This window comes from Rhipicephalus sanguineus, chromosome 1, assembly GCF_013339695.2.
Source record: "Rhipicephalus sanguineus isolate Rsan-2018 chromosome 1, BIME_Rsan_1.4, whole genome shotgun sequence".
Lineage (NCBI taxonomy): Eukaryota > Metazoa > Arthropoda > Arachnida > Ixodida > Ixodidae > Rhipicephalus > Rhipicephalus sanguineus.
The window spans coordinates 295762928-295790295 of record NC_051176.1 but is presented as its reverse complement, the minus strand read 5'-3'; the positions used below and the strand labels follow the sequence as shown (position 1 = coordinate 295790295).

Here is a 27368-nt window from a genome sequence, read left to right as displayed (position 1 = left end):
GCGCGCGAGGGGGAGACAGAAAGTTAGGTGGGTAGATGAGATAAAGAAGTTTGCGAGTACAACGTGGCAGCAGAAAGCGCAGGACCGGGCTGATTGGCGGAACGTGGGAGAGACCTTTGCCCTGCAGTGGGCGTATTGTCAGGCTGATGATGATGACCCACGATCCGAAGGCGGGCGTCTTAACCACTAGGCTATCCAGGCACGCTAGCAGAGCGTAGCATAGCCTTGTATAGTGTAGTATAGTACGGCGGCGGGGAAAAGAAGTGAGGGTGAGGAGGGAGAGGAGCAGGGGCGAACGAGTACAGAGAGAGAAATGGAAAGGGCAGAAAGAGAAAAAGATAGAAGGCGAGAGAATGAATATATATATATATATATATATATATATATATATATATATATATATATATATATATATATATATATATAGAGATAGAGAGAGAGAGAGAGAGAGAGAGAGAGAGAGAGAGAAAGAAAGGGAAGAAGATAGAAAGACTGAGAGCGAAAGAGACAGATACAAAAAAAGAGAGCACGCATAGCCATGTGTAGTTCAGAATAGCAAGGGGTGGGAAAGAGAGAGGTCAGAGAGTAAAAGCCGTGCCAAGCCAGGACCAACTAGATGCCCACCAGCTCTGCTGTGACCCAGCCTCGCGCGACTTAGTGCAAGCTGCGCTAATTTTTTTTTTTTTTTTTTCATAGGCATGCACTCAGTGTTCTGAACAGTTCCGATTTTTCTCCGTGCGGTACTGTGCTGGGGTATTACAGGGTAAAGTAAGAGAACGGTTTTGCATTCCGCCATTAAAAAAAAAAAAAAAAAAAAGGTGCTGCTGCTGAAGTGCGGTATACGCCCCTGAAGAAAACGGCGCTAACAAGTATTGGAGGAGATGCGCATCACTCTGCGCTCATTTTCCATCGCGCAGTGTTATCATTACTTGAATGTGCGCCAACTCGTTCCACTGAGTGTTCAGCAGCAGGGCGCCATAGTCAAGGGTTGCGTGAAGGTAAGGGAGCGCTGAGGAAGTGTGCTCGCTTCAGGGCAGTCTCAGGAATTATGCGCTCATTTTTGTAGTATTAGCATCTTGTATAGAATCGTTTGAGGTGCAGTCTTGTGCAGTTTCGCCATTTTCCCGTCGACCAGGTGACTACGAAGGGCTGGTGTAATGTCGCCTGTACGCTGTCGCGACGCTTCTCTCGAGAGAGAGAGGTGCCTATAGGCTTCATTGAAACGGTGGCCGAATCGAAAACGATCGCAAACGGGATACAGAAAGCTACGGAGCGAGAACGTTTTTCATATTTCGTACACGTGCGCAAGCTCGGTAACTGCGCCTGGCTCCCGTGCCCGTAGTTTCCGTGTATGGCGTGCGGAACCGCGTTTCGGGCGGGCCACTGCAACCCAGCCTCTGATCTTTCCCGCAGCGGCGCTATTAAAAGTTTCTGGGCGTTGTGCCATCCGCGGGAGCGTCGCGCTTGGCCGACTGACCTTGGCGCCGTTCGCGGTTATATACGTGCTCGTCACTGCGTCCGATCGAAAAGCGATATTTGGGAGGACTGCTCGGAGGGCCTCGCGATATTACTTCCAGCTTTTCACGGGAGATGAAGTGCATTGCGCAAACTGCTTACTTTGGCACCTGATCCGGATTCTAAGAAAAGGCGTTTCGGATACGGATTATGCCACTTCGTCCTGTGACGGTTGCGAAGCCACTGTTGCGCGATTGTACAAGGGCGCGCGACACTGCGCGTGATCTCGATCACAGGTTTCTCTGGAAATGCGCTTTTCCGGCGCTTCTGAGTTGTTCGCATTGGAAGAAATATTGTTCCCGAAAGTGCTCTGCTTCTAAAGATATAGTTCGCGATAATTCACCGCAGTAAGAATGCATTCAATGAGAAACCTGCGCGGAATAGGTTTTTTTTGCGTGTTTTGTATTTAGACTTGTTGACTGCGCTAGCCGATGGCTGGGAGTGGGGCGCTTTTCCAAGTGCCGGTCGCAACGCGATGCCCTGCCGGTCGGGCGCGTCAGCGCCGCGGTGACAAAGCCTCGAGTTGCGCACGGGGGCAATGCACCGCTGTCGGCTCGAGGAAAAAAAAAATACTCCCTGTGCCGCGTGGCGACGGCTGAGTCACGCCGGGGAGCCACTGTCGTGGCCCCCACCACGCAATACACGGTCCGCCTATTCGGCTTGCAGAGACGATCATGTCGGATAAAAGAATTATTCTGTCCAAAGCGGCACCAAGGTCTTGCGATCGTCGCCCTCGAAAAGCCGAAAAATTCTTGCGAATATTGTAGCATTGTCACGTCGAGACTCCGCTACTTTGCTCGCTCATCTGCATCGTTCGCTCCGTGCGATAGCGGAAGCCCACATGGCAACTGCAGGTATCATCAACGCGGTTTTTGTGGTGACCAGTAGGCGCTAGCCGCATCGGCCATAATAGCGCCTCTGACAGTCATACTAGCTGAGATAGAAAGGCATCTGCAAAACGGTAATCAGTGTGTCTTAAATGGTTATATTAGTGATGTCATTCACGTTAGCGCCGCGTGCTTCAGGGTGCTGCGTTCACTGCATTGGCCGCGGATGGGGTAGATACTATATCCGGTACACCTGATATCACGCTTTGCCGTGAGGGCACATGCGTATGCGCTTTCTCCCTCGTGATATTTTTTAGTGGCGTGGTGACTGCGGCCGGAAACGTTCGCGAACGCAGGAGCGAGGGTTGTAGCATGCGTTGACCACCCTTGCAAAGGCGGTGTACTGTGATGACACGCACTGGTGCGATGCACATTGTTGCTGTCTGGTTGGTTTGCATGCCCTCATTGTCAACTCTTAGTGCGCTACGATTGAGGCTATATATATGTCGTCTCAACTTCGGAGAAATCGTACATTTGAGAATTCTCGTGTACATGCACCCAAGGGAGTCGGCGACACCCCGCTCAAGGGAAGTAGACGTGATATCCAATTAACGTGTGAAGGGGAACCAACATGCCGTAGTACAACTTTCGGCCGCGGCTCAGTCTCCGGTTCCGGTGCACGTGGATGCACTCTGGAAATCTTTTTTTTATAAATAGCGCGAGCGTAACTGTCTGCCGGGGTAGTCTGGTCAAAATGTATTGTTGGGCTATGGTAGGTTCATAAGAGTACATCTAGGTCAATTATTATCAGGGGAGGGAGCCTGCTTGTGTGAATGAAATTCACTTAACAATATGAATGGGCTAGTGCGGATAGGGTAGGCATTGCGAACACATGACCGGCAATTTACCGCTGTTCCCAAAGCGGGAAGTGCTCAATTGCATTTTGTCAGTACTAGCATATGGGGCAGGAACTTGGAGGCTAACAAAGAAACTCGGAAAGTTCAGAACCACGCGGCGTGCGATGGAATGATAGGCGTAACATTAAGCAAACGGAAGGCAGCAGAGTGGATTAGAGAACAAACATGGGTAGTCGATATTCTAGTTCATTAAGCGATAAAAACGGACATGGGCAGGTCACGCAATGCGAAGGACGGATGACCAATGGTCAGTTAGAGCGACAGAGTGGGTAATGCAGCCGAGTGCAGTAGAGGGTTAGGTGAGGTGAAGAAGCTAAGAAACGTGCACATTTGTAAACATGAAATGGAATGAGCTCGCGCAGGACAAGTCACATTGGAGATCATTGGGTGGATAGGCTGATGATGGAGAGCACCAAAAAGTGCCACAAAACACGAGATATACAAGAGAGACCTTGTGTTCTCAGGCGCTGCTTGCTGCTATTAAAACCGATATCATTTAGGCTAGCATACGTACAGGACTGCGCGCATTTTCTAGGTGTGTACTCGTTACATCGAGGACGGCTGCGTGTGAGAGGCATTTGTATGGGAAAAGAGCGTGCTTGATATCTACGGGGGCACATTGTGTTCTTCAATGCACCACTGTTTCCGCGGCTGTGGTGGCCGCTTTCGCGACGTCGCCGAACGCGTTTCAGCGTACGTTATCTTATCGTATAAGACGGATATTTATTTGTTGCATCCGCAGTGTTCACTGGGTGGACACTGAACAGGCGGCGTGGGCAAGAGAGCCTGTATATTTAGCGGCTCCCCACGCAAAAGTGGGGCATCTCAGGTGGAGCAATGCTTTCCTACGGGCGCCCATTTATCGAGGCCATCCCGGATGTTTTGCGACGGAGCGCTTCCGCGCCGTGCCGGCGACCGCGTAATATGCAAGGACGTATCACGCTGCTAGTCTAGCTGGCCTTCATGTCTTGGGCACGGTGGGATAGCTTTGCTAAAACACATGTTAGGCTAGTTGATTATTCTAGCTAATGATAGTAAGCACGACTTCACCAGGGCGTAGAAAGAAAGCAGACGCAGACACAGTACCATGCTTGTTTTCTTTCTACGTCATCGTGAAGTTGCGCTTTCTTTCAGAAAAAGAAAGCACGACTTCACTGTCCGAAAGAATGCACCAACTAGCCCCTGAACAAGTGCTAGAAGTCTCGCTTATTCACTGTGTCATGGGCTATCTTGCTGCATTTGGGGCTGCAGGCTGATGAGAGCAATTATACTAGAACACGGAAAGGACGCAATTAGAGCACAGCACGAACCCCGACGCCTCAGTTGACCTTTAAGTCCATGTTCTGCTTCTGAGAACTCCACACGGGCGTCGAGGCACACAAGTGACAAGAATGTTGACCTTGGCCTGCTGCGAGCATATTGTAGTGCGTGTTGTTGATAAGCTTTCGCACGCTTCAGTCGAGCGGTGAGCGATTCCGAGCTGGAACAACACAGACCGAGCACATACACGGTGGGCGCGCTTCTCTGGCCGGCTTGTTTACGAGCCGCCAAGTGCAGCGACCGGGCGGCGAACGGGATTGATGGAAAAAGAGGCTCTGCGTTAGGAGGTCGTTCGCCCTCCATCCGGGCCCACTCCGGTTTTGCACCAAGGCGCCATCTAGCTCGCCGGCCCGCTCGCCGGTGCCGTCACTCGGCGGCCTCTGAGCCCTGGGTCCCGAGGTTTTGTGATTGCAAGTGAAGGCACTGTAGGAGAAAATGCAGGTCCACGTGCTGGACTGCATTTCTTAAGAGTACTGACATGAATTTTAAAATTTTTCGGGTTGTTGCTCTAAATGAAAGCACGGGTGTCGAGAACCCTAAAAAGAGTGTCGTGGTGCCTGGGGATGCATTGCATATATTTTTAATACCGCTTCTTTCAGCCAGCAGTTTCGGTTTTGGTTTCGAGAGGGCGGCTTCATAGTGACGTGTCAAGTCGGCCCGTGACGTCACGGGCAGGCTGCAACCCACGAAATATGCACCTGCTGTCCTTTGCTGTCAGTCGAACGTGGTTCATGATGAGTGAACTGTCGTCCAGTGCCTCCGACAGCGATTTCTGTGATTTAGGCTGCATGCAGAACCCAGATTTCGCAAACCAAGTGAGCTGACTTGAAACGTCATAGGGCTCTCCATGCGGTGAAGCTGCCTTGCAGATGCTGGGAGATGAAAACTTTAAAATCAAACTTAAATATTTATACGTGTTTCCCGGATGCGGTATGGGGAGAGCGTTAACACTACATGCCAAGGAAACCAAAAACGTCCGTTTTGCTGCACTTCAAAATCGTGTCAGTACTCCTTTAAGTCCCCCTCGCGTCAGTGGGCGTCACACTTTCTCGGAGACTGCGCTGTTGGTGTACAACGATGACGCGCCGTGGGCCGGTATTTTGTAGCGATGCTTTATGCCCTATCATGCTAGTCTTATCATCCATTACTCACGGCCGGCTGATCCCGTTGACAACGCTCTGACCAAGCGCGAGAAGCACGAAAAGGCATCGCTACACTGGTTTATGAAAAACGCATTAATGAGTTGATTTTTCGACGCTGCCACCTTGATGGCAGGATAAACACTCATAATAATAATTGTGGGTATGATTAATTGAAGTTCAATAAGGTTGAGAGCTGGGCTAGTTGGTGACTGATCATTATGCCTACATGGTTAGGTAGCGCACTTTCGACGGGGACAAAAGAAACAGAAAGCGAGTGTCGTGTCCTTTCTGTTTCTTTTGTCCCCGTCGAAAGTGCGCTACCTAACCATATAGGCATAACGATTAATTGATTATGAGGGACTCCGCAGTGGAGGGCTCCGGAAACTTTTGACCACCCGGTGTTCTTTGACGTGCACCTGAATTTATATATAGGTACACGAGCCTCGAGCATTTCGCCTCCACCGAAATGCGGCCGCCGCGACCGGGATTCGATTGCGCGTAAGCAGTCGAGCAGCATAGCCACTAGACCACCGTGGCGGGTAGGATAAGTACTCGACTCCAAGTGCCTTTGAATGACGAGCGTTGCCGACCTTGTCTCGGGAAAGCTCGCGTGCGCGCAATATTTTTTGAAAAGTGATCGAGCGTGGCAGTATTTATTTGGACAACTCGGTCCCTTCCGTATCTGCCCACGTGAAACGCCGCAGTTTTTCATTCCCCATACAGGCAACAGTGAGAAACGATGGTCTGACCTTTTGTTATCCTTGAGATCCTCCGGTCGTACATTTGGGCACAACCCCAAAGAATGTCGCGTGATGCCGTGTCCGCAGGCTTGGATAAGGCTAGTAATGCAGCTTATCATTGGCATCATCTTATCTTCATGCCCTTGTGTTTTCGCGTGGTCGCTTCGTTAACACCGCGGTAGTGTGAACCAAATCCCCTTTTTTTCTTCTTCTCCTGACTGCTGTACTCCTGCCCGTTTCTTTGGTACAAAAGAGCGTTACCTTCTCAGCCTTTTCTTTGTTTAAGTCACAGGTGAAAATTTGTGGCGAATCATCACGTTCCCGTTTTACCGTGTCCTATTCAATTGCATCAGGAAACGAATACAGTTACCCATGCACCAATGACAGCTCACGTTTAAATGTGAGAAAATATCCCCATAAGGAATTCCTTAAGTGTTGGGGAGCAGGCCTTTTTTCACCCCTTACCTTACTGGTGCTGCGTTTTGCCGCAGCGCTCTCGTACGTATACACTTTTAAAGTACCACATAACGCCGACACCGCGAAGGCATTTATCGTGCAGTGTTTGATGCGTGGTCTCTGGTGACTGACGGTGCCCTTTCCTCTTGTTTGCCCCGCTGCAGATGAAGTGGACATCATGGGCTACAACAGCAACCAAAGTGACACGGACGACCACAGCAGTATCCAGAGCATGACCAGCGACGGCGGCATGGCCATTTCGACCAAGAGGCTCTGCCTAGTGGAGGAGCACACCGTCTAGGCCTTCATCCACACCGATGACTCCGATCCCCTTGGCACAAACCGACCCTCCCCGTTCTCGCTCTTGGCCTCTTTCGCACCCGAGCACCATGCGAGTGACCAGCTGCATGGTGCGCACCAGAAAGAGAACCAGCGGCACCCCCTCCCGCCCTCGTCCGAAACCACCACGCTAGCGAACAGAGATGTGTGTCCAGTAATAACGCCAGTGCAGCCACCGCTGCGAAGCAAGCAATATACCGTTTCTACCATTGAAGCCGCCGCCTCGGTAGGCAACTGTTCCGCGCTTCTTTCCATGATGCCTGTGCAAGAGAGTCGGTCGGGGTCTGTCCTCTTTCTTCGCGCGCTGTTTTCTCGTCTCGCTGTCCCCTCCCCGCATTGCACATCCTTCCCATTCGGTTGCCTCCTTCTTGGCAATGCAATATGTCAGCTTAGCACCACTGGCACATCCGAATTACAACTCCATTGTTGATCGCATTTTTGGAAGGAAGGAAAAATCCATGGTTTCGGGAGTTGTGCTGATTTTGAGGGGCGGCAGCAGTTTTCTTTCTCTCTTTTCTTTCTGTGGTGAATACGAACTATTTATTTGCAATATTTCGTCGTGAAAGGGCATGCGAATGCATGTGCGTGTGTCTGTGTATACTCACTCGTGCGCATGTCTCCGAGTGTGTTTGTCCGTGAAGTGTGTATTTGTGCAAGTCTGGCGAGGGAGTCATGCTTTCTTGTTTAGTAGAAACAAACAAAAAAATGTTCATATACGGACTTTAATGTGTGAGCACCCCAGTGTTGCGCACTCTCTTTATTTTTTGCGATATATTTTTTTGGAGGGTACGCAGGTCATGTGTCTAATGTCGTATACACCCTCGTTCGTGTGACTGAGTATGTGTGTCCAAAGAGAAACAGGGTGCGAGTTGTTTATATGGTTGTGTGGACGAGTCGATCTGGCTTCTGCACGTGGGGCTTGCAGTGGTTTTTATTTTTTCCTGCACCTTCCGTCAGAGGCATCTAGCGACGATTTTATTGTACATTTTTCCTCGTTTTTACTCTCGGCCTGGGGTTAGCACATCTCGCCTTTTTTTTTTATCCATCACCATATTCATTGTACATTTTTTCTGTTCTACGCGCAAACACTAGAGGGTGACGTTGGCTGGCATCCCGAGAAAGCGCCGGTTGGGCGCGAAATGGTAGCTGCGATCGCTTACGGGCCTGTTTACACGTTCCAGCAAACATCGGGTGTTTGCTCGTAGCCTGGCCAGCTTATACGGCCGACGCTACTCGCTAGCACGTCCGCTTTACGTTAAACTTCTCGAGTCTCCATTCAAGCCATTCTAGCGGCCGTTGCAGCCTGAAGTACGCTTACATCGTGCTGCGGGCACAATGGGCAAGGATGCCGAGCGCTTCATGTCGCCAAATGTGTAGCGAAGGAATGGGTACAGCCACGTGGCGTCCTCGGTCGACCTTGCTGTGCTGCATGTTCGTCCTTGAGCGATGTGCAGTCCAAGGGGCGACGGTTGGCTCGAGCGTCTGTCCCAGTGATTTTGTTCGTATGCTGTCGACATTCACTCTGCAGTGGTTGTGGCAGCGAGTCGGCTGCGCTTTTTCGGGTGTCGTCCAGCGTCGCCGCTCGAGGAGACTTGTGTACCTTGCCGGTGAAAGAGCGTCGTCTCCCGCGTCGAGAATGACGGCACGTTCGATCATTCACATGCATTTCTGGAGGCAGGTCTTGCATCCATCGCAGTGCGGGATCGTTAGGGAACAACTGCATTCTCGCGGGCACGACTCCCGCTCGCCGCCCCTGCCATCCCGAGAATCAGTATTGCAGCTCCCAAACTGCGCGTCTGCCACCCTTGTACCTGGGACGCCTGGCGAGCGTCGCCGCTGCGTACTCTCCAGCAGGCGTGTATGCACCTTCCCGTTCCGTTGTGCGGTTTTGCCCAATTGGGAGTTTCGCTGTGCTTTTCTTCCTTTTTTTTTTCGGCCGTTGCTGCGCTTCGACGTGAAATAGTCTCCTCGCATTTTCCCCAGTGATCTTTCCCTGCCGGCGGCTTTCGGTCGCCGCAGGCCGGTGCGAGTCCTTTCGACTGGAGTGCCCTCCGAGGCAACGCTCTTCCAGTTTATTTTGCCGCTGCCACCCAGCCGCACACGAGCGTCTTCTGAGAACAAAGCGTAGTGCATGTATTTGTTTTTGTTTCTCCGGTGTTCGTTCTTGTTTTTATCCCGTCGGTCCCGTCTCACGGGCGCTTTTCCCGACCCGCTGTCATTCAGTGAGTCGAAGCAGTCGTCTTGAAGCGTTGCCCTCCGGTAGGATCTTTTGCTCTCAAGCAAAACAGTCTCGTAGTTATTTTCGGGGGTTGACTTTTTAATTAGTCTTACGCAAAAGGGCGCATCCCAGTGAACGCTTTTCGAGCGATGCTCGAGGCATTCGGCATCGCATTTCGGAAAGCTCTTTCCGCCATTGAGAATCCCGATGTCGTTGACAGTTTGTCTTGATGCAGAAGTGCGTGCGAACGTAACCTATGGGCATTATTCGCACCAAATCGCATACGCCGCCTCCGAAACGCCCAGCAGGCATTGTCAAGTGTTGCGCATCCGTCATTTCGTGCGACCCTGTGGTTTTGTTTTCGTTTTTTTTTTCTTGTCTTTGTCCCGGTTGTACACCGACAAGTTTCCCGTCCAAAGGAGAAAAAAAAGGTCAAAAAAAAGAGGAAAAGAGAAAGGAAAGAAAAAAAGTTTTTTTTTTTTTTTTCGAGTGCAAGAGCAAAGACAAGTCCCTTATTCCAGTCGGCCATGCGTCGGCAGGTTCGTAGACAGCCGGTTGGGAAGAACGAAAAAGAGAGAATCTCGGCCTCCCGGCCTTCAGTACAAAGTCCGCCTGCTCTCGCATGAAGGTTAATTTCTCCCCCTTTTCTTGTTTGTTGTCGATCTTCGCCACACGCCCTCGCAGCTACACGAGCAGCTGTGCTCTGCAGCAGCCCCTACCGCGCGATTGGCAGGCGGTCTTCTCGCCGTTGGGATCGGAGTGAGAATGCGTGTCGTGCGCGCGCATCACTTCGTTTGCCGACGCTGCGGGGCCCTTCCGCATTTCTTCCGATGCCGTTGAGATACTCCCGAGGAAGCACTTTATTATTATGGCTGTGTGTGGTTCGTGGCGAACAGAAACGCAGATTGGAGACTGGTTCGTTTTCCGATCGTCATTCAGGTCTCTTAGATTCCTGCTTATGCGCGATTGCGGGAGCGAAGCCAGCCGAATGCTGTGTGCCAACTGCCAATGCAGCGGGCCCCAGAACCGTCGTGGACGCGTTTGCATTCATTTTTCTTTCTTTTTGGTGACTCACCGCAACGTAGACCCCGTTGTGAGTGGAGGAGTGTCCCCTGCGTGTGCTGTGCTTGCGCGTGGTGTAGCATGGTGTTGTGCTGTCCAAGCAGGCCCGTGTACGAGGCCCTTGCAGGCGTGTTACTCCTGACTTGACGCGAAGGTTTTCCTTAAAGGAATGTGACGAGGCTTTGCTCGCGAAAACGTTATCTTCTTTCCAGCCCTTCCTCTTAGCACCCAAGTTCCTTCTCGTCGTTGTACTGCTTTTTCGACACGGCGCTGAGCCTATTGCTGCTCTTTTATCGTCTTTTTTTTTTTCGCTTATCCTGGGAAAGTTCCGTGTTCTTTTCCCACGAATCTTAGGTTTGGCGATTGCTTTGCATGATTTTTTATAAAATGTCTGCTGCCATGGCTTCTCTGACATTCAAAACGAGTAGTAGTCATTTTCCAAGGATCTCGAGCACAGTTTTGCGATGTTCCTGCAACAAAACAAAGTTATGTACACACCCCTTCCGTATCCCTGTCCACCTCCTCTGTCTCCCCTTCCGCGCGCCCATATGCTGTGTGTTTAGAATCTGACTGTAATAAATATGTACATAAAATGGTAATATAATATATATATATACATAATATATATGTATATATATATACGTACATATATATATATATATTTATAATGAATGTCTATAGAAGCAACTGTGAGGCAAGTACAATGAAAGAACGCAAGCGTCTTTTCGTTCTTTTTTTTTTTTTTTTGTAACCTGCTTTGTGATGAGCATCTCTGTGTTTTGGGTGAGCTCTCCCGACCCCACAATCACGTTGTGCACGGGCGCGCCCGCCTTGGCCGCGCTTCGGGGGTACCCCTTCTCTAAAGAGTAGTGCGTCTTTCAGAATCAACTTTCCTGTACATACTTCATGTGTCTATACGATGTTATTCTGTTTCATTTTTCCTAAAATAAAACGTTATTTCACGTACAGTGCCTCCTGCGTCTTGCTGCTTCGCTGTCTTCCACGAGCAACGCCAGCGCTGCGCTGTTGGCATCTCGTGTCACTCACCACGCTCGCTCTAATATTCCTTGGTCCATCCCAAATTGCACGCTCTGCCCACACAGTGCCGCTGTGAAAACGTGGCACAAACCAGGACTATGTGCGCTTATAGTGAGTTCTTTTCGTCGCGCCCTGGCTCGCCTCTTTCGGTGACCGGACGTGAATCCCTGAAAATGCCTCTTGAAGTTCTCTGCTCGTATTTTTGACTAAAGCACTCTGTAGCAGCATCCACGAATTTGGCCACTGATTCCTGCGAATGGCAAAAGGCGGACACTTGCCTTGCGCTTCGAGGATGAACCCAGGATGCTGTCACTTGTATACGGGAACTGTATTTGTAGTCTGCGGAAATCGCCGAATGATGGGTCACAAACCTACTTTCACATGCGAGCACTGATGAGACTTTACACAACGTTGACTCAAGCGCATACGAACCAATTCATGCGGGTTAATGTGATTTGTGTTTAAAAAGGACGCGCAAAGCCCTTTCTGGCCACTCGCAGCTCGTCTCGCGCATAAGTTTGCTTCATGACCCAAACTGTGGCATCGATATTATGCAGAAACTTGGTGCGTGTTCGCGATGCCAGCTGCGAGGCCACGTTACTCTCTCGCATTCACAGCTGCCATCCATGCTCCCATTGCCCGAGCTAGAAAGTGCCGCTTGTCGCATAGGAAAAACTCACGCTTGTACCATATTGTTCTCCAGGAAGCAGGACCAACGATGATCCGAAGATTCCTTCCCGGCTGCAGTGAAGGGGTTTTATGATTTGGTTGATATTGGCCGTTTTCAGATGACAACATTCGTTGGCTGTAAGTGCGAAATTCGCCTCACTTCGCACATCAATGGCAGAAGTAGCTGAACAGGTAGCTGTGGCTATGGCACTACTGGATCCGAAACGCACCACCGTTTACACTGACTCACGAGCTGCCGTCAGGGCTTTTCAGTCGGGTCTAATCTCAAGAGAGGCCGCGAGGGTGTTTAACGGCAGGCCCTTGGAGGACGTAATTCACCACATTGTCTGGTTCCCGGCTCACATGGGTCCGGACGTAATACCGGTCCAACCGAACCCCAACGAGATCGCTCATAATCGTGCGCGAGGATTCGTATGCCGCGGCGATGTGGGGCCCTGTAATGGTTCGGAACAGCTCGAGTTGGGCGATGCACTCGTCACCTTTCACGAGATTACCTCGCACTACCGGGGGATTAAACGGGTGTTTTCATCCCCTCACCACAAACTTGGTAGAGCCAACGCCTCCTCTAGAAAGATGCCTGCCGCGTGAGCCAAAAACCTCCTGCCCTACCCTTTCCCTCCTTCACCGTTTCTAATGAGGGCAGTAGCTGGCGATCCTTGCGGTGGCCGCTTGCAACACACATTTGCGCATGCGCACATTACTTCCCTTGACGTCACACCACGTCAGCCCCATTGAAAAGAATAGGGGAGAACGTGGCGCCATCTCTCGATAAACGACCACAACTCAAGGCAGGACGGCTACAATGGGATAGCCAGCGACTCCGCGGGCATCTTTCTAGAGGAGGCGTTGGTAGAGCACAATCTATCACGCTGAGAATGCTCCAAACGGATTCGTATCCTTCAAGGAGCTTCATGAGTAGAATACAAGCGGAGATAGATACAACATTCCCAGACTGCGGTGACGTTAGCTCATTGAAACACATGCTCTGGCGATGCCGTGCGTTGCAGGACTACAGTCGAGAAGCCTGGTGGACAGCTGCTATCAACGACCCCAGCTACGACGTCCAGCTCCTGGCTGTCCGGAAGGCCCTGAGAGGGCGGAGAGGCTCGGCCTCCCCGTCCCGACATGGGACTAGCCATGAGTTGGATGTGTAAACATCTCATACTCTTCCCTCCGGACCAAATAAATGTCTTTTCTCTCTCTCTCGCTAAAAGTTGTCACATCAGTATCTTTCACCTTAATATGCGTTTGTACTGAGGGGAAGTATATCAAAAGGCATTTCAGTATACCGGCTGTCTCTTCACAAAACGCAGTAGTTTGTCAAACGTCCAACTGACTGGCAGAGCTGTAAAGTAGCAGGTGGCATTTTCGTCCCATGTGGACTGCGTCCTCAGCCCAAGAGGCCGTGAGCCGTCCACCGCGGCCCGTCTGTTCCACGGGGTAGCGGTGAATGATTTTGAACCTGTTCTGGCAGTGTGATGCCGCGACTTGTGAGCTCCTACGCGCTTTAGAACGCATGAACAATTGGTGAGTTTCAGACACTATTGGTAAGCGCGTGGTAACCATTCTAGAGTTACTGTATGGGCTCCCTTTAGGGAGCCTATAGAGTAATTTTAACGCGATAGCGTTAGAAAGCTCGTTTCGCAGAAATTCCGGTGTCGCTGTCTTTGGTTGTGAGCGAAAAATCTTGTCCCTGACAGAAAAATCGAGAAAGACGCAAATAAAACAAATAATAATCGGTTCGAATGAGAATCGAACCCAGGCCGTCTGCGTGGCAAGCAGGTGTTCTACCACACTATTGCTTGAAACTGCTTCGAACCCACGTGCCGCACGACCCACGACCAGCACGTGAAGTTCACGTGCTGGTCGTATCTACCTCGTGCTAAAAGAGGTTGCTTAATTTTGAATCGGCGCACTCTAAAAATGTTGAGGCATTGCGACAATGTGCTTACATTCCGTACTAAGCAGATCTTGCGAACACATGATTGTTGACAGTTTTGATTATCAGGTGTCGCGTGTGCAATCAGCTGGTTTCCCTTCCTCAGTCATAACTAGTGTTTCGGAGAGTTTGCTCAAGAAATTGAAAGACATACGCAAAAGGGCGGAACCTAAATAGCATAACGAAAGGCCGGAAACTATACTCTATATTCATGAGGTCGCCCACAACCTGAAGAAGGTTGTGGGCAGACACGATGTGGTATTTTCCGCCCCTGACAAGCTCTCGCGGCTATGCGCCCGTGTTTCTGAGAAAATAAGGCCGCCTGTGAGATACAGCATGCAAAACCGTATTGCCCATGGGTGGTTTATGAAACACCCCTCAGCTGTGGTAGGACATACATCGGCCACACTAGTTGATGTTTAAATATCCGATTAACGGAACGTGAAGCCTCGCTTAACTATGTATCTGGATTATACTTGACTTCGCATTGTAAGTCCTGCGCATGCGTGCCCCGGTTTTTCGGAACCAGGGTGCTTGGGAAAAGTCGAAACCAGGTGGCCAGATAATTTTCAGAGGCTTTTTGCATAAATAAGAAGGGTGCCCACTGTGTTAGTGTGCCGTCTTTGAATTTATATCGCACTGAATTGCACTTCTCAGACAATTCTTGATAACTAAAGGTAGGTTGTCATTCTGTTACGGTGATTTTCATTGTGGCTCGCGCATGCGCGTGAAATTACCTGGGATACAATGTGATTTCCAATAAATCAGTTGTTAGTTAGCACCAGTCCTGTCATTTCTTGCCCTGGTTCCTTTATGCCTCCAAATTTTTGTAAGACCGTGCACCAACTAGCCCAAGAACGCGTTTTAGTCAGGTATTCACTTTACAACATCCTGTATAAGGCGCCTTCGAAGGCGCGCGGACACTACATATTGTAGTTATTTCTCAAGTGTTGTAAATCGCACAGCCTAAGCTAGAAAACCTACCCACTTAATCAGAACCGCAGCGCAGGCAGCACTCTATAGGGTTCCGTTTTCAGCTCGCTTAGGCGATACCGAAGCAGATGACGCAGCCGCTATGACCACGTGATCCCTCATAGTACGTCACGCCGATGGTGGCGCCAACTGCTCCAGTGGTGGGCCTCGTCCGCGTGCCGGCTGTAACATGAGTACAATAAAAATGAGTCATGTTTGCGCTCGGAAGCAATAAAAAAAATTATTGATTGGATTCTAGTCGAGCTACAGGTACATTAACGTCATGTTTTAAGTTCTTTTTTCATCACAAAGTCAACACACGCTATGAATGCCTGAAAATGCTCAACCCTCAAGTTTTTGTCCCTCTCTATTCGGAAAAAGAAAGAAAAAAGTTGAAGTTCAGCATGTTTATTTCGCATAGAGGAGTGCTATGAACTGAGGTAATCAGTGGTGAAAGAACAAGAAACGTTTTAGGTCTCCACCAAGACGCGAAGCGAGGCTAGCATTGGGAAGGCGATACGAACATGGTCCGATTACGCTGTCGCGTTCTGCTCTTGAAAGCGATCCTCAAGCGTCCTCCAAGTTTCCGTTGCTGCTACTGCTTCCACCGCTTCCAGTCCTATCTTTGGTGGCCTCGAGATCGAACAGAGTCTGCACCTAGCGACGAGCGGACAAAAACTTGAAGTGTGGATGCCGGTGGCCCGTCGTTGCTCCAGCAGCTATGTGTGTTGTGTTTGTTGTTCGAGAATTCACGATGGCAGTTGACGGGAACGATTTGGCCGACGTTGAGTAAACTCATTCTTTTCTTTTTGTAATGGAAGTTCGTAAAGTCAGTCTTTTTTCTTTTTGAGTAGCAATGCGAAAAGCATTTGTTCAATGCGACCGCACCACGCCCGCTTGTCGCTTTTCAACGTGTTGTGAGACTAAAATTTGTAATTCCGTGTCATAATACCCTTGCTTCTGAGCACAATTCTGACTCATGTTGGGGACTGTGCCACGTTTATCGTCGATGACTACAAAGTTGTTGCGGCGGGCCACATCACTGAATTCAGTATTGTCTTCTACGTGCGGCTCTGCTGCTCTGACGATGCCGTGCACGTTATAGCATCCGTGCTCCAGCCTTCCGGGCTTACCAAAGACCCAAGAAAAGTGTACGTCAAGTTGACTGACGAGAAAACAATAGAATCGAACTGCTCATGCCCTGCAGGATGCTAATAAAACCTCAAGTTGTTCGGACATGGTTGTTCGATGCGCGTACTGCGATTTGTTGTATCGCACCTTGCGAGACGGCTTCTTGTAATCAAATATGCGCTTCGGCAGCTTCAACTTTGGTACTATATCAGGCCGCAATCATTTCTGAAAGAATCATTTAAAAGATTTAGAGAACAAATATGTCAGCATGAGCAGTGGCGATAAGCTCGCTCGCACGTGTTCATTCATCGCTTACATGGTCCGTCCGTTTCTGGTTCGCGAAACAACATTTTTTACTCTGTACGAGATCATGCACAAACTCGAAGAGTTCCGGCGCTCATATTTATACTTCGGGACACCGAGAACGCTTCTCGTAGTTCAGTAAGCGCGGCGGAAAACGTGCAAACTATAGTAAGGCTCAGTAACGCTCGTTTAAAGGGACTCGCAGCTAGCGCAAACAAACCTTGCAATCACTGCGAAGGTGGCGCACGAAGTATGTAGAGCGAAATGCATACTTGGAGACTCGATTCGTTTACTTGCGGAAGTACGCAAAAGCGTAAGCAAATCATGACTGGCAGCCCTGGCCAAGCCACCACGATCTTTCGCGGATTGCAACGGTGTTCACGCACGTAGCGTGCAGAAACTACGCATGCAACGAGCATGAAGGCATAGAATACAGACTAAGAGTGAGAAACGTGTTAGCATCAACGCTTTTCGTCAGCGAATGTTTCAACCCACCGTGATCGAAGTGCTTGCTGCGCACTATCGGAAAGCACATTGCCGTTCCGACACCTGAAAAACCACTCTCAGCGATGCCGGGATGCCACTTGCGTGTCGCCGGGATAGGAATGAAGCTTATCTCTGTCTCTGTGCAATATGTGCGGCATTGCGGCACCGAACAGTACCTTCCCTTGGAAATTAAAAGGTTTTAGACAGCTACGGAGCGCAGAATGACGATATAGATACAGCAGCCCCGTACACTTCCACACACCGCACGGGCGACGTATCCACACTAACACAGCAATGGTGCTGCCACCTAGAGGTCGATCTCGCGGCCAATACAACTAGCATCACTAGCCATTTACGACTGAGGTCAATTACAACTGAGTTTCGACGTACATCAAACTTCGACAGGCTTCCCACCAGCGCGCTCCAAAACTTCGGAACTCAAACCTATTACATCTACGATCTGACTGCTCTGCATATATAAGCAAAATGAATCAAGTCTTCCTGATTTTTAGCGTCTCCTCCATCGCCTTCACCTCTCTACCACTGCCCTCCCTCACTTAGCCTTCGCCTCACAGCGTGAATGTGAGGGCGGATGAGGGTGAGGGCGCCCTCGTGAAGGAGCCCATGGCATGTCTACAAGTGATGGCATTTTTTACGGTGGCGTGTCAGTTAAACATAACGGGTGGAAAGAAGAGCCCGAGCATGCGTTGTACGGAGTGCGATCCAGTATATCTACCCGTTGAATGAAGCGTCGTTTGAGTCAGCAGCTGAGGGGGAACTTGTCTGTAGCATGCGTGTCCTGAGGTCGCGACTAGACAATCTAGAGTAGGCGAAAGAGGAGCTGGCGAAGCAGGTTAAAAAGCTAGAAAACTAACTAAAGAACAAGCAGAAGCCGAGGAACGTGCAAAAACGAAGCTAGCCGAAGTAGAACAGAAGTTGAATTGCGCCATTCCTCCAAGCAATGAGGGACGCTCTGATGCGAGCACCGCGAAGAGCTAGCAATGAATCCGAAGCGAGAAATGAAACCGAAACCGCCTCTCCGAATAGCAGTGGTGGACACGTCAGTGATTGTCACAAAGGGGCTGATTTGTGGCGCCGGCGGAAGCAGATAACAAAGCGAAGGAAGATGTCAGCAGCACGTCATTGGAGGACATTGCGGCTTCAGGCATAGGTTCCAAGGGCGAGTGCGGATATGGGAGACGATTTCTCTTTGTTGGAAGTTCAAGCATGCGTAAAGCGGAAACGGCGATGAGAAAGAGAGAGAGAGAGAGAGAGGAAAGGGGCAGACGAGCGAGTACGAATTAGTGCACTTGCAGAAAAAACAATCGGGGCAATGACGGTGAAAGCTAGGGAACCGCTGTGGAGCAGAAGCCAGAACAGGATTCTGGTAAGGAAGTTGCGGAGGGAGTAATTAACGTACTGTATAAACGGGGCCAGGGATTGCGCAGCAAATCAGGAGTTGTTACCGAGACAGCGGTGTGAAATTGAAAAGGCAGCTCTTACAGGAATATTTGAACGCCGATGACTCCGGATGTTGAAGAGATCGGAAATCCTCACAAAAAAAAAGGGGGGGGGGGGGCTGCGATATTTGCTCGCTGCCTTCCAGTATTACCTTTTCTGGGGTGGTAAACATGTTCAGATGACTGGAGACATTAATTACGGCAGTAGTTTTAGAAAATAAATAATTAACTTTTTATGAATTGAGACAGGCGGTCAGGTCAAATGCAAGGGCGTCCGCAGGACTTATTGCAGGGGGGTGCAGGGGGGGGGGGGGGATCCAGCACTGTCAGCTTTCACTGCCATGAAATCACCGGTAAGATTAATCAATAGTGTGCAACGCGCGAAATTGGTTGGAAATAGAGAAGGCCGGGACCTGAGTGTGCTAATCAAGCTGTGTAGCTCATTGCTACCACATAGAAAAATATTATCCGAAACTCCAGGGAGGGGCAGCTGCCCCCCCTTGCACCCCCCTCCGGACGCCCATGGTCAAATGGGAAAATTAAAGTCCTTCCCGCGAAGAGCCCATTGCCTCTGTGAGATTTCCAAAAAGCGGCCGCCTGGAATTTTTTGCGTAGTCATAAAATCCAACTTATTTCACCGACGAAAGTGAAACCGAAGCGACAGTGAGCGCAACTTCCACACCCTTCCGAGACGCCCAGTAAGGCGAGCTATGTTTCCGATAGCGATTGCAATGCTGTTATTCTTCTGCAGTTCTCATAACTCGAACCGGCACGTCATCCCAATGAGGATAGACAGCAGGAAGTTCTTCCGCCTTGTCTGATAAGCTCTCTCGGTCCACCTCTTGGAGTCGCTGCCCAGATGGTGTGTGACAGTGGATGCGCTAATGTCCCTCTTTACTTTCTAATTTGATGTACTTGTGTGGGTGAAGGCCCGTATGGATCTGGCTCTTCCGCTCAAGCCTGGCGGGGAAGGCACGAAGACACTCCCAGCGCATGCTCCTTTCGAGATTGTATTGCACTGTGGTGAAGTCAAAGCACACCGCACCGTAAACTCATTACACCTTCCCCAGAGAGATATAAAGGAAGCCTTTTCGTCCTTGTAAGCTTGCCAATGCAATACAAAGAGGAGCCACATCACATTTCCGACTTTTCGCTTAGATTCTCAAATACTCGAACACAATGGCGACATTTCATTCTACCGTCAGGTTAACGTGAATCTTTCGGCGTGCAATTTTCCCATGAAAGGTGCCGCTGGGATGTACGAAGATGCCGGTATTCTCTGTCTGTGATAGCTTTTCTTGGCCTTCTTTTTCTGCCTCCATGCTGGCGCCGTCTGGGTCCGGTCGTTGGCGTGCGCCTTGTTTGTTGACTCTCTCCCTTCCGGGGTCGGGACGGCCGCTGCGCATGAGAGAGCGGGTGCGCACGTGGCCGCCACATGGCGGCGAGAAGACCGCGCCGGTCGCAGGGGCCGAAGCCGCGGCTGTCGACCAGTGCGGTGAAAGCGGCCAGCAGTCAACCGGGGCTGAACTAATCACGAACGTTTTCGTATGTAGCCCATGTAAATCACTGACTCGTCGGCATAACCACTAATTAAAGCACTCTTTTCTAATGCGCGTGAGTGAGTCCCAGCGGGTTTTGAATGAGGGGATCTAACTTTAGCTCATAACCGAAAAAACAAATAATAATAACGGGACAGAGCGAGCGTCTACTAAATTTCTTGTGCTATCTGGTCATTGCAACTTTACTGAAAATGTAAGCTTGACTGAAAAAAAAAATCAAAATGATTTCGCTACAGCGAAACCCTAGTTTGAGTTTGATGCTAGTATGCACTGGCGTAAATCACGGGATAGGGGGGGGGGGGGGGGGGGAGTGTCATGGAGGCAGGGGAGTCCGACACCCCATGCAAGTGAGATTTCTTTCAAACACCATATATCTGAGTTGCTTGACAGCGCATTTAACATTTTTTGCTAATAATGATAATAATATCTGGGGTTTAACGTCCCAAAACCACGATATGATTATGAGAGACGCCGTTGTGGAAAGTTCCGGAAATTTCGACCACCTGGGGTTCTTTAACGTGCACCTAAATTTAAGTACACGGGCCTCAAACATTTTCGCCTCCATCTCAACATTTTGTTATTGCCTGTTTATTACTTTTTTGTAGAGAGTAGGCCTGTGTTCGATACCCCTCACCTGTTTGAGACTATCGAATTCGCAACTGCCGCGCGACCGCTTTCGCAGCTAAGACTGAATAGATTCTACGAGCTGGGAACCCATCCTCGTTTTTTAGAAATTTAATTTAAGAGCATGATTTTGATTTTTGTATAAATAAAAAGAAAATGTCCGCCATGGCAAGATATGTGCCCTTCCCTGTGATTTTTCTGGATTTACGCCACTGCCTGTATGATATTTTATTCCAAGGTTTTGACGCAAGCAAACAAGGATTAAGAGTTGGACAGACCATATAGCTTCGAGTTTGTAAGACATCGTTCTCGAGTGTTTTATTTCATTTTTCTCAGCTGTCGTCACAAAGCACTGCGATATGCCCAACTTGCAATTGGGAGTTGCTTCTTTATTTATTTATCCATATTTGTTTTTAGGAAACGTTTTTTTTTTTCTTTTGAGAATAAATGTCCTAAGCGCCACCCGCGGGTAGCTGCGGTGCTAAAGCCCGGACGTCAGCAAAGTTTAAAGCATCCAGGGGTACAGCGGTGGTCATTTCCCGTACCGCTGCGCTGCACGAGACGCCGGTTCCACGTTAGATTGGAAATCGACGATTTTGGTTCGATCGGGGTTCGATTTCTGGACCAGGACAAATTTTTCGTCAACTAGGAAATTTTTCTATCTGAGAAGTCGATATCGATTTCCTTTTACCTTTGTGCTACAAACTGGTAGACACCAATTTTTTCTTTCATAATATCTCTAACTTATTTGCACTGACCTCTAGTGAAACTATGTCATGCTTTACATATGAACCCAGAGATCCTCTGTTGTACGCTTGAGCCCCTGCAGATGTAAGATAAAGCAAACCCTAATTCAGCTTTTTTTTTTAATATCGTTCTTCGATATCCTTACCGTGATGTGTGAACAACAATGCAGAGTGCGATCAATGAGCCAATATTGATGAAGCCAATATCGATGTGCTTAGTCGCATATCCCATTGAGCAGCACTGTTTTTTACTATCGAAGACCCGTTGGACGTTGTGTTCGAAGATTTAAGTTTGACGATTTTAAAGTTTGAAGATGATGATGGTTTGGAGGCTTTTTTATTCTTGTTGATAAAAATGTTTTCCGACGAAACGGCATTGCGTCGACTGGAATATTCCTGGCGTTTCGAGTGATGCAAGATTTCGCTTTTCATATCGGAATTGAAACGACAATCCGTATCTCGACATCAAAAATGACTAGACAGCATCGGCATATCTCAAAAGCGATTAAAATGTTTTTTTTTTTTTTCAAAATAGCTGCATTCATAATACGGTGATAGAATCAAACGATAAATCACGTAAGTACACGTGCTCCTTTGATTTCGCGGACACGACGTGCTTACTTTAGCCATAACGGTACTTAGTGGGCGCACATAACGTCACTGCTTGCGCCATACCGGAAATTATGAATGATGATGCTGGCGTTGGTTAGCGTTATGGTGGAACGGCAAGTTCCTCGTGAGTGTCCACTTTATGGGTATGCCTAAAACATTCGCCATCTCTAAATTCCTAGAGCAGAGAGCCAGGTGTTCTTACATTTGAGAGGACTGCGGGCATTTCTACCGATAAGTTTATGACATCTATTAGAGTTTTATCTGTATTCAACATTTGTGATTCACGATGAGCAAGTTTCTGTTCAACGGAACGGGATCTGTATTGGCTCGTGTGTGGCTCCTGTACTGTGCAACTTATTCTTAGTATCCTTTGACAGAGCGTTGGCTAAGACCCTTGACAATAAAAAGATGCGATGCATAGAGTTTATAGATATGTGGACCATTTTTTTATAGTTTTAAATGCTAAACCATGTACGACACCCACTAACATCGTGGACAGAATTTTAAAGGAATTTCGTCAACATGCGAAGGGGATGTCATTCACGAATGAGATGCCTACTAGCGACAAAATATAGTTTTTGCTTCTGAGCCTCACTCTGTAAGAAGGTCATACCTGTTAGACCTATTGGCCTCGATCATGCAAGGAGCTGATGCCCTATGATGATGCCCAATCGAAAGTAAAGAGAGCTATTGCATTTATGTGTTTGGAAGGTGCGTTGGCTAGATCTTGCCCTCACAGGATGCAGGAAAGCTTTGGTAACCAGGTTATGCGGCTATATTCATCTGAACATCCTCGCTCGGACGTCGCGGCAGTGGCTAAAACCCTCCTTCAAGCAGCTTTCAGCGCAATAAAGACGAGGACACAGACCAAGAATGCGACGACACGAGCGCTATGTCGTCGCATTCTTGGTCTGTGTCCTCGTCTTTTTTGCGCTGTAAGCTGATCGAAAATGAACTATAACCAACCAGCCCAGATTTCCCTCCTTCAAAAATCGAAAGGAAAAAACAAGGAGCGCCACCGGTTCAAAAAAAAATACCAATAGTTGTCCCATACTTCCATAAGGTTGCACACAACCTTTAAAAGGTGGCTAACCGGTACAAATGTACAAAGGCCAAAGGTACAAAGTACCTTTGGTGTTCTCGGCGCCAAGGTAGCTGTTGGGTCGTGCCCACAGACTTCAAGAGGGGCTAAGTCTGTCCTGTGCGTTGGAAGTGGTTTACGAAATTCCGCTCACCTGTGGAAGGGTTTACATCGGTCAAACCAGCCGAGGTTAGGCAGCGCAGAAAAATTGGGGCAACTACGCACTAGTGGTGCGAAGACTGAGGAAACACCGTTGCTGGTGGCGTTCCCGTTCCTTTTTTCCCTCCTCCTAAGCCTCACATCACTCCTCCTCACCCTCACTTCCCTTTCTGACCCCTTGCTATACTATACTATAGGAAACGTGCATTGAGCTGGTGGTGCCGCGGTGCGGGAGTGAACGAAAGCTATTGGCGTGCTCCGCGCAGCAGCCGACCCATGAGCGGAGCGAGCCGTGTCAGGTTGTTAGCGGTGCTCCGCAGTGTCGCGTATAAATTGCTGTGTCGTAAACCGTGCCAATAACTATAAGAACTACGCACCTGGAACAAAGTTTTTCAGTTTTCCGCCGTGATCATGCTTTAGAAACAGGCGGGAACGCTGCATTAGTGTACGCTGTAAAGCAAGTGGTACTGCGGGCTCGTTTATGAAGTAGTTCGCTGTGAATTTACGCTCCACGCCATTTAACTGATATTTTTACACTGCTGACGGAACCGAGCGGCAGCCGGCAATGTGATCTCGAGTCTGCTGTCGACATTTCGTTGGCGGAAAGCCATCGACAGATCTAGCAAGTTTCCTTCGTACGCTTCTGCTGTTTTTCCGCCGTACCGCAGTTCGTCTAGCGGCGCAGTTCGCAGAATGCGCAGTTCGTAAGCAGGAACAGTTAGGAAGAAGCCCCTCATGCCTGGCAAAATGCGTCGCGGACCGCAAGAATTTTACAATTTATTCCCCTGGTACTGCAATTGCCCTTAACACGACTGTGCGTGCAAGCAAAGCCGCGCCACGCCGTTCTATTGCGCTAGGTGACAGCTGAGATATCACGTGCAAACTAGCACGTGACAAAGTTACTCAATGACTCATGCAGCCCGGGCAACGTCTGCGAACGAAGCACAGAAAACTTCGCGGAACTGCCACACATTACTAAATGCAACACGTGCAGTTCGGCGATCGTACGTTTTACTTGCGCCCATCACAAGGGGTTGTATAAGACACGTCCGACACAAATGCCATCGTTCATTAAACAATAAACAGGCAAAATGACAAGAAATTATGCATACAAACATCGATGGTGACGGCCTATGCTTCGAGGTTTACGCTGGCCGGCCGGCCGCACGAATCGCCCTTTCAAAACACTCCGTCGCACGTCCGTGCTTTCTGTCACATCGAAAACATGATTGATTCCGTATAATTTGCCCTTTCTCTTCGTCTGAGGCCCTAAAAGAATCCTGCACTGCCAACTTTCTGAAAGCCCAACCGTTTTATCAAGTTTGTCGTCTTCGCGCGAACTCACTTGCATGCAACGCGGGCGTAGCAGACGGAAAGACTACGGTTCGTGGCACGCCACTTGAAAATGCAGTGGCCGCCATGCGTGGCTTTGGCGGAGCTTTGGTGCAGTGGACTGTTGCGCCACCTGTAGGTGCTGCACCTTTCCCATACAAGGCTATGCTATGCTTAACCCTCTCCCCTCATCCTTTCTGTCCTCCTCACCCTCACATCACTCATCCTCGCCGTTACTTCCCTTTCCCACACCCTTGCTGTACATACTACACAAGGATATGCTATGATTTACCATTTCCCCCTCCTTTCTCTCCTATTCACCCTCACTTCCGTTTCCGACCCATTGTTGTACTATACTATACATGACTATGCTATGCTTCACCCTCTTTCCCTCCTCCTTTCCCTCTCCCTCGCCCTCACAGCTCCTCACCCCCACCAGCAACGTATTCATATAGTTCCGTTAAAGGAGTACTGACACGATTTTGAGCCATCGCAAAGGGGACATTTTACGTTTCCTTGATATGCAGTGTTAACGGTCTCCACACGCCGGAGTCAGACAACACGTATAAAATATTTTTCTTTGATGTTAATGCTTTCGTCACTGAGCACCTGCAAGCCGGCCCCACTGAAATGGTCATTATCTCGAGGAGTCAACACAGTTCCACTGAACTTGCGAATTCTGCATCCTGCATGCAGCCTAAATCGCAGAAATAACTGTCGGGGTCGCTGGACGACAACTCACTCATCGTTGTTTGCGTGCACCACGAGCACATGACAGATCTTCCGCTAGTACCTCGCGAGCGATTGTCTCCCCATGACGTCACACTGCGATGACACGTCACTGAGAAATCGCCTCATCGATATCGATACCGAAAGTGTTTTTTTAAGGTAGTGGTATTAAAAATATATTCGATGCATTCTCAGGCACCACAATACTCTTTTTAGGGTTCTCGTCACCAGTGTTTTTTATTTAGAGCAACAATCCGACAATATTTAAAATTCCTGTCACTACTCCTTTATTGCTTGTACTCTGAGTGGGGCTTGCGCAATTCCTGTGGCGCGTACCCGCCAACTGGTTTTTCCAGTTCACGGATCACACCTTACGCCCGCCTTGAACAGCTCTGCTATTAAAAACGAAAGCACAGCGTCTTGTTCTGTGGTGTTCGTTGTCTTGTGCTTCCGTTTTTTTTTTAGCGCTACTTTAGGTGTGAACCTCAACCAACTCGCCCGGTCTTATAATCTTTCCGTCCATTTGCCTGTGCATTGTAACGTGTGTAAATTCGAGGCAAGATTTGCCTATATCAGCATTGCTGGAAGCAAGGAGTTGCTGGAACGAGAAATGCTGGAAGCATACCACAGAAGAAAGGAAAAAAAGAGATATCTGTATCAGTGACACGTCTTTAGTGCTGCGATCAGCTGAGTTTAACTTTTTTTTTAATATGCTCTGAACTATAGCACGCGCATTGGGAGTGGCTGTTCGTGGTGATGCGATACGCGGAATGTTTCTGCGCATGTGTGATTTGGGGTATATATTACGATGTTCGTTCAAGAATATAGTTAGTTACGAGTGACACTCTTTCCTTTCGCCCGTCTTTTCCTTGGTGTAATACGCCTTGTTATTCCATGCGGCATAATGTAAAGCATATATTCTACCTATACTATGGTACAGTATGACTCAGCCAGCTTTTAAGTTAAAAAAAATCACAGCATATCCACGGAGTGAATGATGATGAGTGGGCGAAGCTGCGGAGGTTCATCGGTAAACCGTGAATCTTCCGTGAATTCTGCCCAGTACATCATCACCGACGTGAGATCGGGCGCGTTTATACTAAAGGTTCGATGAGTTATGACGACTTGCAGCTCACTTTAATTTTACATGTACGCTGTGAATTTTCATTGTTTAGAAAACCATTGCTTTAGAAAAATCTGGCGTCTTTCGTTAAGCAGCTGGCGTCTTTTCGTTTTGCTTTAGAAACATCTGGCGTTCTTTCGTTTTGCTTTTAGAAAACATCTGGCGTCTTTCGTTGGTTTATTTCATCAATCAACGGCGTTTTGAACAAAATTTTTATTGTTTAATCACGCACAGGAGAAATCTTACCAGGCACTACCTTGGAGGTAAACAATGGCTGCTAATGGGAATGAGAGACAGAAGAAGTCGGCTTTTAGCTAACACTTACACTTCTACTTCTACTAACGTTTCCTACTGGTACATGCCAATGGCTGCTGATGGGGAATGAGAGACAGAAGAATTCGGCTTTTAGTTAACGCGCGAATTTTTTATTGTTCAACAACGCACAGGAAAAATCTCCCACCGGCACCATTTTGGAGGTCAAGATCTGGTACTAGCGTTACGACTGGTTACGCACTACTACGACTACGAGGGACGAACGGGTGCCGCCTTAAGGAGCTTCGCCCCTAAAAAGGCAGTACACCATAAGGCATATCAGGGTGCGAGATGAGGAGGGCTATGCCGCATGAAGTCCACCAAAAATGGGAGACGCATCTCCAGGCTATCTTGTAACTCCTGATGAGATAGAGCCCGTTGGCCGGCTCGCCCCTGCCAAAATACTGCTTGCTTCGGATGGCTCACAGACATGCTTTGGAGCACACTATTCTTCAAGGTGCCCTTTTCCTGGTGAAGCTTCCAGAAAGTTATCTTAAAATCTGAGCGCACCGAGCTTCGCAGACTTTTTGGTGAAT

At 48.9% G+C, this 27368-nt stretch overlaps 1 protein-coding gene across 1 annotated transcript in view; it reads left to right on the top strand.

The window, feature by feature from the left end:
* LOC119379305 (max-interacting protein 1) overlaps positions 1 to 11502 on the top strand; it is a 90201-nt gene extending 78699 nt beyond the window's left edge. The window contains exon 6 of the mRNA XM_037648576.2: positions 7082 to 11502. Coding sequence (XP_037504504.1) covers positions 7082 to 7218 — 137 coding nt within the window. The 3' untranslated portion in view covers positions 7219 to 11502. The remainder of the gene's footprint in view (positions 1 to 7081) is intronic.
* Positions 11503 to 27368: the final 15866 nt, after the last annotated feature.